At 33.6% G+C, this 13,205-nt stretch overlaps 2 protein-coding genes across 4 annotated transcripts; one reads left to right on the forward strand and one right to left on the reverse strand.

Annotated features, from left to right (window-relative positions):
• Positions 1-727: 727 nt before the first annotated feature.
• On the reverse strand, positions 728-8,890 carry LOC117105013. Of its 2 annotated transcripts, none has more exons than XM_033245995.1 (5): positions 8,736-8,890; positions 6,271-6,651; positions 5,029-5,246; positions 4,382-4,513; positions 728-3,641 (listed from the first exon to the last, which is right to left on the reverse strand). In XM_033245995.1, the coding sequence occupies exons 2-5, from the start codon at positions 6,557-6,559 to the stop codon at positions 3,342-3,344; spliced, it is 939 nt and encodes a 312-aa protein (XP_033101886.1). In that variant the 5' UTR covers positions 6,560-6,651; positions 8,736-8,890; the 3' UTR covers positions 728-3,341. The 2 variants fall into 2 exon arrangements, with proteins under 2 accessions (XP_033101886.1, XP_033101885.1); XM_033245994.1 differs by having other exon boundaries at positions 8,700-8,882.
• Positions 8,891-8,946: 56 nt separating this feature from the next.
• LOC117105014 (FK506-binding protein 2-like) lies at positions 8,947-13,143 on the forward strand. 2 transcript variants are annotated; one of them, XM_033245998.1, is made up of 4 exons: positions 8,947-9,272; positions 10,259-10,416; positions 10,566-10,699; positions 11,214-13,143. In XM_033245998.1, the coding sequence occupies exons 1-4, from the start codon at positions 9,070-9,072 to the stop codon at positions 11,367-11,369; spliced, it is 651 nt and encodes a 216-aa protein (XP_033101889.1). In that variant the 5' UTR covers positions 8,947-9,069; the 3' UTR covers positions 11,370-13,143. The 2 variants fall into 2 exon arrangements, with proteins under 2 accessions (XP_033101889.1, XP_033101888.1); XM_033245997.1 differs by having other exon boundaries at positions 8,951-9,272; positions 10,563-10,699.
• Positions 13,144-13,205: the final 62 nt, after the last annotated feature.

Below are 13,205 nucleotides of genomic sequence, written 5' to 3' on the forward strand. Positions count from 1 at the left end.
GAGGGTAGCACACAATTTCAGAAAAGGTGAGTAGCACATAATGTTGATTGGCATTGAAAATTTTAAAACTTAGTGGAAAAACGGGGGAACGTTCCCCCCGTGTTCCCCTACTGGATCTGCCCCTGGTTGACCCAATCAAAAGGGAAAAAAAAGCGCTTCATAATCTGAAGAAAAGGGCACTAGAAATACAATATCAAATAACTAATAACAAAAAATCAAGTTTTAATTTTTCTTTCTTCTCCATTTCTTTTATAATTTCAGGGGGAGGGGGAGCGCAAGGGGAATCGCCACTATTGAGATGTAACTTCTTGTTCATTTACATCCATAGGCCTATTAAAAGATAACATGGATCAATCTGTAATCACTGGAGCTGATAATTTCAACAGATTTTGTAGCTCATTATTCAAAATCAACGGTAAGAAGGAAAATAAAATGCAGTACATACAGTACTATGGAATTTCGCAATAATTAGGAATGATTTTAGTGAAACAATAGGTTTTGTAGTTGACTTTTTGAAATTTGGGGGTCCAGCGGCAGAGGCCGAGAGGGGGATTGTGGGAAAAGCTCCTAAAATATTATAAGAAATATGAAAATACGTGGTGCTATCATCAACCGAACTGTCATTCGAAGGTTCAAGCTTCACATTTTACAATGTCTCTTGCCAAGAAGTAGTGAAACATGTCAAGTCGGTTTAACTGGATTAACCAAAAAGAAAAATTGAAGCTGCAAAATGTGTTTCATATTACAATTTATTGTTAGTTCATACAATTTTTTTTATAATATTATGTTCTTGAATTATATACACATTTTTGATAATTTGTACTGTAAAAAATATATGCATTATAAAAAATCCTTTATAGAAATATTGAAATCAGTATCATTTTTTCAATTTATTTATTCATTATGCCTCAAAAAAGCCAGAAGTCCCAAAAATTAAAAAAAAAAATATTCAGCAATGTTCCAAAGCTATCAATATACTAAGACAATGGCATTAAATGGTAAGTAAACAAACTGCAATTAATACATCCTCTGAGTAATAAATAGGTAAACTTATTATTAACAATCAATACACTATTTGTTGACAATGACATTAAATGGTTATTAAACAAACTGCAATTTATACATCCTCCAAGTTATAAATAGGTAAACTTATTATGAACACCAGAATACAAGCTACACTAGGATTGGCCCATAACATCAAATAAATCTTTTTCATTAGATGATATAGACCAAATACCAATAATACAACATTTTAATGCACCTTATCTAACTTTCCTAAACACCAAATTTAATACCATATTAATAATTCTCAACATATTACATAATTCACACATATTATACTAATTAATAATCCACCATAATATTGGTTCCTTTTAAAAGTAAAACAGAAATAAATGAAAGAAAGAAAAAATGTTCATGACAAATATTTCCAGTGACTATATTCTAAGTAGTATTTTGAAATACAAGTGACATACAGTACGTTCTAATTTATATATACTGTAGTCAACAAAACTCGTTTTCAATGTAAACATTACGGTGGAGGATATTTTTCCTTAAAATTGCATCATTACATCCTGAGATTCTTAAAATCTGTTCCAACATCAGTGGGGCTGAGGTAGGTGTGCACCCCCAGCCAGTGACTTTAGATCTCTCTTCAGGGACTTAGGACCCTCTGTTGGGCACCACCCCTGATATAAAATCACAAATGCCGCATCCTTCATCAACAATTTTTTTTTTCATTTTCACAATACAATATGATTTAAAATAATAATGTAAATAATCTATGAAACGAGGATTGATCCCAAGAAGATAAAAATCTTATGGTGGGCATGCCTTAAAGCAGAAGGGTTCACACAGAAGGGCCTACAAATACAGTATTCCAGCAAGAAAATTGGCATTTTCAACATTAAAATTAAGAAAGAGTAGCATCTGTTGCCTGTCAATTAGGAGAAGGTAGTATCTGACCCAACTCCTATTAATAATCTATAATTTTCCACATTAATTAGCACCTGTAATAAGCATAATTTTTATCATCTGATGATTTTGTTTAAATATTTTAATATATTTATAAATATTTATGATGGAGACCTCTACACCTACAGGTATATGTATAAATCTATTTAGTTGAATTCATTATTATAGTAAAATTTGAAAACAAAATATATAAAATGAATAAAAAATGTCTATGCATATACAAACAGTAACTTTTGAGTATACACATCATAGTTATACAGTATAAACTTTTCTAATTAAATTGTTCCACAACTTTGGTATGTATTATATCTGGTTACCTAACTGTGTATCAATAACTTGCAGTAATGTTTCTATGCTAAATATACTCCTATATAATATTAATATGCTATTGGTGGGAAATAAGATACTGTTGAATGAAATGGCAAGCAAAATACACCACAGTCTAAAATACAGTACAGTACTTCTATATTCTATTAATAAAAACAGTAAAATGAATTAAGTACATTTTAAAATGAATAGCATTTCGGGATCAAACATTATTATTGTGTCAAGCAAACATTGACACAAGACTGAAGCTATTGCAATAATTTAGGAGGTCATTACTCCAAGCCTTGATCCATTTTCAAAGGAAAATGTGGGAGAAGGGTCGAGGAAGGGAAGTCATGCCACTGACACAACAACCCCTCCATAATTTTTTGAAAATTAGACAAAAAATTGGGGAAAATGAAATTGAATTTCCTTGTATTTCTGGATTCTCCCCTAATTTTTATGAGAATCATGCAGTCATGAGCTAACATTCAAATACATAGGTAATAATATTAATTTGTCATAAACATTTACCTAGAAATTGAATTTGTTTAATCATTGGCAAGAAGCATGTTGTCAAGACAACAACATGGGCTACAGGCCCACAACAAATTGGCAATCTCTTGGTCAGACACATATTTAGAAGATACAAAATTAAAACGAGACAAAAACCAAAATTGTTATTTCAGTATTATGTTAAAGGTAGGTGGGTATTTAAATAATTAATCTTTGGTTTCCTAACCTTGAGGTCCGGGGTTTCAATCCCTTGCTGTGCATTTCACAAGAGCAAGACACTTTAGCTGCATTGCTTCTCTCCACCCAAGAGTATAAGTGGGTACCTGAGAAGGTTCTAGTGCAAAATGCACTGATATATTTTATGCAGCAAACTATGAAATTTCCCCGATCGTTCCTATGAATGGGGAAATAATAATATGGAAAATCACTGAGACTTAGTTGTGTAGAACGTTATATAAAAACATACATGTTGTTATTCCTTTCAATCTTAAACTGTAATATATAAACCATTAACATAAAAATAAATGGTTAACCTTAAACTAAGCTTATGTCTTTATAACAGCATAAGCCACTGCAACTGCTGCTGCAGCTGTTGCAGTGACTGTGAATGGGTTGAAATCAAAGAAGCTGGATTCCATTGCTGATTTGGAATCGCCAGCTCCTTTATCTTGCTTGGCATCTTCTGTTTGCAATCCCTTGTCTGTCTCTGGATCAGAAGATGGCTTCCCATCAGTTACCGTCTCATTCTTGACATTTTGAGGAGACGGACAGCCTTCAAGTGGTGATTTTTCATGAAATAATTCTCCTTCTTTCATTTCTTTTAAACTGACACTTGCAACTGAATCCTAGAATATTGAATATCAAATTTTACAAAATTTAAATGTTGTGTATACTTGAATTGATTGCAAATTTTCAAAAGAAATTGAGAAAGGGAAAACTGTTTTAGCACAATTATAATTGGATGTGAAAGCTAGACATTATCAAGAATTCGTAGATGCAATTAAGGCATTTGAAATCATGTTAAACAACAAGTGGTTACAATGTAACAGTTCAATACATATGTGACAGTACAGACACATAGGTTTTGCTTTAAGTGAAGAAAAAGAAGATTTTTGGTAATGGTAGGTTCTGTTTTCTTAATGTTGATTAGCATGTATTATCAGCCATTTCTGTCACTTACCTACACAATGTATTTCATTCATTTACTTTGTTTATCCATTGATGTCCATTTTAATGTATTTGTTCCTTTTTAACTTTTATAGAACATAGATTTTTTCATGTATTTTACCATAAACCAGCGGAGAAACTTTATACATTATTTCAGTTTGCTGTTTGTTTATCCCAACTGTGATCTTGGGTCTGTTACAATTGTTATTGTTCTGTTTCACAAAATAAACAAAATGAAATGCCAAAGGGCTACCTCTGCCAATATTAAACAATAGACATAAGAAAGCAGTACCTTAGGATGATGATTGAGATGATAATGATCATTTATTTTTTTTTAAATTTCTTTATTCTGAATACAAAAAAAAATATCAAAGGATAAAAACATAATAAATTCCGGAACAAAAATATTATCTCTTACCCATCCTCCATTTTCAATGATATAATCTGCAAAATTGTCTTCGATGTAATTCACTGTGTAAGAAGATATGCCAGACGAATGCTTCTTATCCTTCTTCAGTAAGTAACGAGAGATGCCAAACAGCATGGATATCTATAAGAAAAATGCATCAAAAAGAATTTTTCCACTGATGAAAAATACACATAAAATAAGGAAGTGGCTAAAAAGTAATTTATGAATACATTTTTAATATTTGAATAATTAAAATTATTCCTAATTGTCAATGCTTAGCAATCATATGCACTTTGTAAGCATTAGCACAGACCTACAACAATTCATCATACTGTAAGGCTTAAAGAGAGGTTTGAAGAGAGGCTGATGATGGGGTTGTGGTATCAGTGGCAGATGAAGGAAGTCAAATACAAGGCCAAGGGGGAGAATTTTACAAAGGGAGCAACCAGACTAATAAAGTCCCTCGGGTTGGGGCTGAGGTATGAAATTTTATGTCTATGATACCTCTAGATGGCTGGAAATGGCACTCCCAAACTTAAATTTGAAAGCAATTTTATTTTTCTCCCCATTCCAATACGAACCTTCTTTCAATATTTTAAAAGAAATAAAATTCAGAACAATACTCATGGTATTAATCATGAGTAAAATTACTGTACCTTGTACCACACAGGGTTGCCTGCCGGTATAATTTTCCCCATGAACGAACTGAATGATGAGTAACTACCATTTTGGTAGAAATTTTCTTCTATCATTTTGAATTCGTCTTCGAACTTAGCTGAAAACATTTCAGCCATCTTGTCCAGTTGTTTTGCAGCTGCTTCAAACTTAAGTTCATCTTTGGTGAGTTCAACTCTAGACATCGTCATAGCAGAGCCTACGATGAAAAAACAATATTAAATAAAACATTATCAAGACAACATATTTTAGTGAGGAAGGAGACAGACAGTGCTTAAATTTGATGGAAGATGGAAGGAGTTGTAGTGACGACCCCCTGGAGGTCACACTGCAATGACCCCAGATTCCCTGGGTTAGCTCATCTGCGCAAACCGGCATATCTGCGGACATGCGCACTGAACGGCCGACCCGGGTAATCCCCTGGAGAAAGGACGGCACTTCAAGTCCAGAGCTCGGTGTCATCACCATTGTGAAATTGCTACGCGGGAAATCAATACCGTCACTAGTAAGTACACTAGCGATTTCATAATAGAGTGGAATGCTACCAATTTAATACCAAAAAGTAAAACAATGTGGCCCAGTAACAGGGAAATGGGCTGCCATTAAAAGGTTGTGAGCCAAAGAACTAACTGTAGGCTCATCACAACGTTGATAGACAGTGTATGTCTTTTGACCTAGGAGTAATTTTTAAGTGGGTTGACTGCACTGAACTTTCAGGGAGAGAGTTCAAAGCATAAAATAATTACCATATTAAGTTAATGTTTCTGAATAACAAATGCCTTATATCATTATTGATATGTTACAGTAAGTGTTTAGAGGCCTTGTATTAAGGCATGAAGCGCTATATAAGAACGACATATTATTATTATTATTATATACACATTTCTGTGATTATCTAAAAGATTTGAAAATAAAATTCAAACAAATTTAATATTTTATATATTTAAGCTTTTAGTTTAAAATAAAAAATTTAATAAATTCCTATTTATTTATTATATTCGGCACAAACGAATAATTTAATGACCAAAGGAGTGCCAAGGTGATACCATGGGGTGAGCTGAGAGCCAAACAAGAAACATTTAAATGTTTTGGTAATCAATTGAGCGATATTCATAATATGCATACAAATTAAATACACAAGTACAGAAAATGAGTAAACAAATAAATAAATATAATTAAATGATAATTGTCATGTTTAAAGATAACCATGTAAAAGGACTTACAAGTTGCAGAATAAGAAACAATTCTAGATGGCATTGACACTGCTGGGGCATGATCAACTTCCAGATCAGAATCTACACTGCAAGATGACATGACATGCTCCAGAGATACCTGAGAGTCCACACTTTGTGAAGACAATTGTAAACGTGCAGTACTGTCCCTTTCACCTTCATCAAATTCACCTTCATAAAATTCCAATGGCACCAACCCTAGCATCTTTAGCACCAAATGCTGTGTTTCTTCATGGAACGCATCCTCATCTGAACCAATGGGAATAACATAGGAAGCCATCTTTGTATTTCTTATGGAAGAACACAGTGAAAGATGATTGTGCCTGATTACAATATGATCTGGTAGCTTTCTCACTCCACTTTAGTTACAACCTGTAAAGGAAGGATATGCTGTAGTTAGATTCACATGCCTTAACAACAGGATATGAGGTTTCTAATGATGACTAGCATTATTTGGGAAAGTCTATTATTACAGCAATTAGGATATTGGTAAAGGCATTATGTAACTCAGCTTAGCTTATATATAAGTATTCTACGCACAACTCAACGGTATAGGCTCAGTACAAGAGCACAGGGGTCAATTCAAATCAGCTAAACACGATATGCATACATTGTAGAATCCATTCCAGAATAAATTTACAAAGCTCATGATCTCATGCTTAAGCTCCAAAATCTCATGCATAAGTGTAATATTGCTTATAATAAAAAAATATATGTATAATTTGTAGCTCTCTCGCTAATATTCATCATCTACTCTACTTAAAGTGGGATTGGTAGTTGCTAAGTACAAACACTTCAACCAAGGGGGTGTGGCTTCTTATGGTGACGTCATGCATAATTTCATCTGTACACCTCTTAATTTCTAATCTCATAGACAAAGAGTGGGCGCTGGTAACCACATGGCATAGCAAAATACAGTATCGTACAATGATAAAATTGTCCGTGTAGGTATTATGTCCAAAATTAGGATCCCTGGAATATATCCAATTTATGGGGCCCTGCAGAGTGAAATTTTAAGTAACACTCTCATTCAATAAAATAGGATGGGCATGCCCCGGACCCTAGGGGCATGCCATTTTTTTTCACGGCCTACGTTTTAGGCTGTGAAAAAAAAATAGGCTACCCTGCTGCAGAGATTGTGTGGTTTGTCCTTATAGAGCGATACATGGCTAGGCCTAGATATATTTACATTTACTCAAAACTTCTTTTACATTTAGATTTACTCAAATCCTAGCAATTGTCTAATGCCTGTTTATTTTAAAATCCGATGTGACACTGATGATGATAATTTATATGTTTGATCTTGCCACACTTGTAGTACTGTATTGCTAAAATCAAAGAACTCTTACCCATCGTCACCTCTGATAACTCAATCTAACATAGGTTGTTGTTAAACTGTTTTACACTGTCCAATCAAATTTTTGTTTGATTGGACAGTGGATTTGCGCCCTATGTTAAATTTTAAATATACTGTTTTTTCGAGGGGCCTATAAGCATCGTTTTGCTTGGCCTCTATACCCAGGAGGATCAGACTGTAGAAGACTCTTTTGGGAAACAAGTAAGTAAGTGTAAGAAAATTTGTAGTCGGAGATCGCGGAAAATGCCACTGAAGGTAAAGCAAGAGAAAATGAATGGATTGTTTTTTCAAAAAAGGCCATAAAGGGTAAGTATTTTAATGAACATGTGATGGGGGAGGGGGGAACTACAATTGACAAGTGCATTAGGCCTATTATTATTATTTTTATCATTATTATTATTGTTATTATTATTATTGTTTTTTTCGCATTTTTTTAAACTTTATTACCTCATTTATGTTATCTTATTTTTTTTTTTTTCCGTATTTATTACTCTTTGTACATTTTCATGTTTATAATTGGTTTTATGAAGGACCACATTTGAAAAAAGTTTTACTTCTTAAAGAAAACTTTCACATGGCCTTTTTGGTTTACTGCCATTTTGACTTGCTGTTCTTGGTATAAAAGTGCTGACGTTTTTTGGTTTATTACCATTTTGGTCATTGTCATTTTGACTTATTAACGTTTTGGCTTATTGCTGGACTAGGCTTAGAAAGCAACAGAATAGAGCCTACATTAATTTACCAACAGAAACAGCCTAGTATAGGCTAGTAGTAGTAGGTAGGAGCTACAATTTCATTTAGGCCAAGGCCTACTAGGCCTAGTCTAGCTAGTCACACTTCATGAATCTTCCTCTGGATAGCCTGGATCTTCAGCACCACGGAAATGTGACGTGGTACACTGGTTTGTGGTAGTAGTAGTAGTAGGCCTAGGCCGGTAGAGGCCTGCCTAACCTAGCCTAGGCCATGTGTTATTTCCGCCTTCTCTATTCTAGCCTAGCCTAGTCTCCTCTATCTCTAGTGTAGCCCACTACCTAGCTAGGCTTGGCCTACTTTACTTATTTACCTTTCTATTATGGACAAATCACGCAACATATCGCACCTTTTTTCTCAATTCATGATCCTCATCGGGTAGGCCTAGGATAGGTCGTGGTGTGACGACTCACCGACCAATCTTTGCACCGACTGCTTGCATAGGCCGGGTGGGCTGATCGGCTAAAGTCCGTCTCGTCGCTCTCTCGCTCTGCCTCTCGGTTGTTAGCGGGTGTGACGAACTGTGACGCCAATGAGGGCAGTATAATAAGTGGTTAGTTCAAGGGTCAGTAAAACCATTTTTTTTGTAAACAATCATGACTATAAAAAGTTTTATTTAGTACATCTGTTTACTAAGTGCACACGTCATCATTGTCTGTATTCTTCACAATCTAATAGCAACGATGGCAATTTTATATATTTTTCTTCAACATTTCACACTTCTTCTCTTACTAGCTTTTCCCTCAGTTGTAAGTATTGAGAATGAAATTAGCATTGAGATTCTCTATCGCCCAGCAGACTGTGAATTTAGGAGCAAGAAAGGAGACCTTCTAGTTTTACATTACATTGGAATCAACCTGGAAGATGGAAAGCAATTTGATTCTTCGTAAGTTTCATTGTTTCATAAACTCTGTGTCGATTAAAAAGTAATTTGATTAATTGTGTTAAGGAGTTTTAATATCTCTATTTATTTTTAATTTATTATTTTTTTTGTTTACTTCATCAGGCGGGAGCTTAATTTTATACCTTCCTGATCTCATCTTCAATAACCGATAGAATGACACACACACACACAATGCTCTACATAAACTAACCCCATTATAATGAAAAAAATTGTGATACAATTTGACTTGAATTGAAACAGGAATTGAAATTAGGACCCTTAAAGGTGTACTGTCCCTTGCAAAAAAGACAACAAAAAAAAATCATAAAAATAATTTTTGAAATTTACTTGCCCATTTTGAAGTAACATAAAAATTATCAACTTGAGCATAGAAATTAGTGTATTTAAAAAATGCTTACCCATAAAAAACACCATTTTACAGCAAAAAATGGTAGAAACTGGAAGTGTTTTATTATCTTTATTATAATTAATATCAGTTAAAAACACATTTTTTAATCAAATAATTTCTATGCTCAAGTTAATAATTTGTATGTTACTCCAAAATGAGCAAGTTAATTTAAAAATTATTTTTTTATGATTTTGGTCATTTTCAAGGCACAGTACATCTTTAACCACTAAGCAGAGTATGAAAAAAAATCTATTCTCAAAAGAGAGTGCATTTTTAATTCTTTACAATTTGTGTTCTCTCTCATCTATAATGCACCTGCTGTAGTGTCAGCATTTCTCAGACATGTGGTGCATTGTTCCCCGACAAATGGGCCACACCCACCTCAGCTTCGACAACACAAAGTTTTTTGCATGCTCATGAACGAGAGGTTTTAAAGTGTTAAAATTTTACATAAAATAACTCTATAAAATATTTGCATAAATATTCAAACAGCACAATTTTCATAGCATTTTTTTCTAGACTCTAAGGAATATGTAATTGTACATGTACAAAATATACCAATTCCATAACTTTCTTGCAGTCTTGAAAGTGGTCATCCAAAACAAGTGCGTTTAGGCCAACATCTTGTAATGCTAGGCTGGGAAAAGGGGCTAGAGGACATGTGTATTGGAGAGAAGAGGGAGGTCACTATTCCTCCTGGTCCACTCCAGAAAGTGGACGAGAGTCAGTCAAACAGTGGTATGTGATAGCAATTTGTTGTTCCATGATTCTAAACACTTTTACTTTAAGCTGTCTCTCAAAGCATAATAAATAAATTTTTTTTTTGAACAGTATGAAAATTTCATTGCCTGAATATAATTATGCCACTGACATTATATTTCCAGCAGGGACAATGCTTCCATTCAAGGATATGACAGCAGTTTACCATTTTGAGCTTCTAGAAATTCGAGATGAAGCCCCAAGATTAAAGAAATTTCACCTAATGGACAGTAATGATGATGACCAAATCACAGTGAATGAAGTAATTTGCTTTTATGTTTTATTTTATATCATTTTTAGTTATTTTTTTTTTCCTCCACTAAGACAATCAGCCTCTTCTTGTTGTTCATCAAAACAATGCAAAAAATAGTGTATTTATTGAATACTAATAGATTCTCACCATAAAGCCCTGTCATGTGACCTACCTCAATATGGTCATTATGACATCACATTGTGTTATTTATTCATTTTCATTCTCGAAGTGTTCCATTACAGACAGGGTAGTATATACCCTCGATTTAGCGCTGAAGCACTTATTCGAGAGCTGCACTTAGCTAAAAAAAATCAGGTTTGGTGCGGTGCTTATTCGAGAGTGGGGCATATTCAAGAGCAGCACTTTTTCGAGCATTTATCGTGGCCATACAACAGTTTTTTTTTGTCAAGGAAAATTTGAAATTCTGGACAGAGCTGTGGTTGTCAGATTTTGTGATGTTGACTCAGTCAGCCTCATACTTATAATCATACTTATTTACTTTTTTCAAATTTCTTCTTCATAGATGGTAGAATACTATATCCAACAAGGATCTGATGAGTTGGGACCACACTTAAGTTTAAATGATGCTGTTAAGACAATATTTTCATATCTAGATGTCAACAAAGATTTCCTAATTTCCAGATTGGAGTACATAGGCAAAGCTCATGACGAGTTATAAATGATGTAATTACTGTTTCATTTAGATTGATTCTGATTATTTTTAGTAATTATTACAGCAATAATGAACATAGAATTTCATTGATTATGATGAGTTATAAATAATGTAATTATTGTTTCATTTAGATTGATTCTGATTATTTTTAGTAATTACAGTATTACAGCAATAATGAACATAGAATTTCATTGATTTTTTAAAACAAATTTCACATTTTTCAACTTCAAGGGTTTGTTTTGTAATCTAATTAAACTGTTGTTCTTCACATTCTAGATGTCAACAAAGATTTCTTAATTTCCAGATTAGAGTACATAGGCAAAGCTCATGATGAGTTATAAATGATGTAATTATTGTTTCATAGATGAATTCTGATTATTTTAGGAATTATTATAGCAATAATGAACATGAATTTCATTGATTTTTTAAAACAAATTTTACATTTCTCAACTTCAAGGGTTTGTTTTGTAATCTAATTAAACTGTTATTTTTCACATTCCAAAATTGATTATGAACACCTTAATAAGGTTGAAGTTGTAACCAGTGGTGGCACCAGAAATTTGCCGACAAGCGGTCCAACATGCCTGACAGAGTGGTCCAACATGTCTGACAGAGTGGTCTAAGCAAAGGGGCCGACGAAGCCTTGGTTGATGGCCCAGAATAACAACTCCCTTGTAAGGTTCACAGGGAGAGTTTTTAATGGATTAATATGGTCCAAAATGTGCCTTTAGAACACAATATTAGGGATGGTAGTCAAAATAAGCTTATTTAGATACACAAATTTTTTTTTTTTCATTTTTGATCCGACTACCTAGTTGTGCGTCGGAGTCAGGGGGGTCCAAGCCTGTCTGACTGGGAAAAAATGCGCACCCTGCCTCCCGCTGGTGTCACCACTAGTTGTAACAGTCCTCTGAAAACAGTGCAATAATGTCATTGTTAGTCATAAATGGATAGTATGCCTCATTCTGTGTGTTTTACAATAAATACAATACAATAATAATTAACTGTCAATTTTATATTATTGTCATTAGTATATCTACTAGGTATATTGGTTATATTGTTCATTGGATCGATCAATCAATCAATAAATCAATAAGGCACATTTATACACATTTGTTACATTCTCAACAACCTAATGAATCTAACACAAATAACAGTCTACATACATATTCAAATTCATTTATTTTATTTAAGTACAGTACTTACAAGCATAAGCACATTTTGGTTGAAGCAGGGTATGGATACATCAGTTATTTAAATATATCATCTAATAACAACATAAACATAAATATACTATTATAATGTTTTATAGAATCAGGGCCACAGATAGGGCTAGGGTGTCTCAGATAGGGGTAAGGTGAACTTGAAAATCCTTGAGCACAGAACTCTTGGGGAGAAACTGAACACCCTGTTAAAATGTTGTGCTGGGAAACCTAAGTGACAATTTTGGTAGATTTATATTTGGTGTGGTATGCAAGCTTTAGGTCTTCAGCCCTTCTAGTATAGTTTTCTTTTGTGTACAAACATCTGAGGTCCCAAATGTAGCTCCCCGATATGCCCTCCATGGCCTAGAATTTTACATTGCATCAGACATACTGCTCTAGTAATAGAACCTTCCAACAGAACAGGACGAAAAAACAAGCATTTATCTTTCATATTTCTATAAAACAGATGTTAATAAATATCCCACACTTTTACCAGTTCATCAAAATAAATTCTTTAGGAAACTCAAAAACCCCCATAATAAATAAATCATTCAAAAAACATCATTAAACAAAAACCCCATAAATAAATCACTCGAATAATATAAAATTTCTCTCATCATTTTTTTTTTTTGGTTCT

The sequence above is a fragment of the Anneissia japonica genome, unplaced genomic scaffold, assembly GCF_011630105.1.
Source record: "Anneissia japonica isolate Jap-2015-1 unplaced genomic scaffold, ASM1163010v1 scaffold287834_len5846547_cov211, whole genome shotgun sequence".
NCBI classification, from domain to species: domain Eukaryota; kingdom Metazoa; phylum Echinodermata; class Crinoidea; order Comatulida; family Comatulidae; genus Anneissia; species Anneissia japonica.

Excerpts from the sequence above, each read along its gene's own strand:
- LOC117105014 (XM_033245997.1), top strand. The coding sequence starts at position 9,070 with ATGGCAATTTTATATATTTTTCTTCAACATTTCACACTTCTTCTCTTA. Across the intron at positions 10,417-10,562 it reads CGAGAGTCAGTCAAACAGTG|CAGGGACAATGCTTCCATTC; the intron begins GTATGTGATAGC and ends TTATATTTCCAG. Across the intron at positions 10,700-11,213 it reads ACCAAATCACAGTGAATGAA|ATGGTAGAATACTATATCCA; the intron begins GTAATTTGCTTT and ends TCTTCTTCATAG.
- LOC117105013 (XM_033245995.1), bottom strand. The coding sequence starts at position 6,559 with ATGGCTTCCTATGTTATTCCCATTGGTTCAGATGAGGATGCGTTCCAT. Across the intron at positions 5,247-6,270 it reads TGTTTCTTATTCTGCAACTT|GCTCTGCTATGACGATGTCT; the intron begins GTAAGTCCTTTT and ends TTTTCATCGTAG. Across the intron at positions 4,514-5,028 it reads GCAACCCTGTGTGGTACAAG|ATATCCATGCTGTTTGGCAT; the intron begins GTACAGTAATTT and ends TTTTTCTTATAG.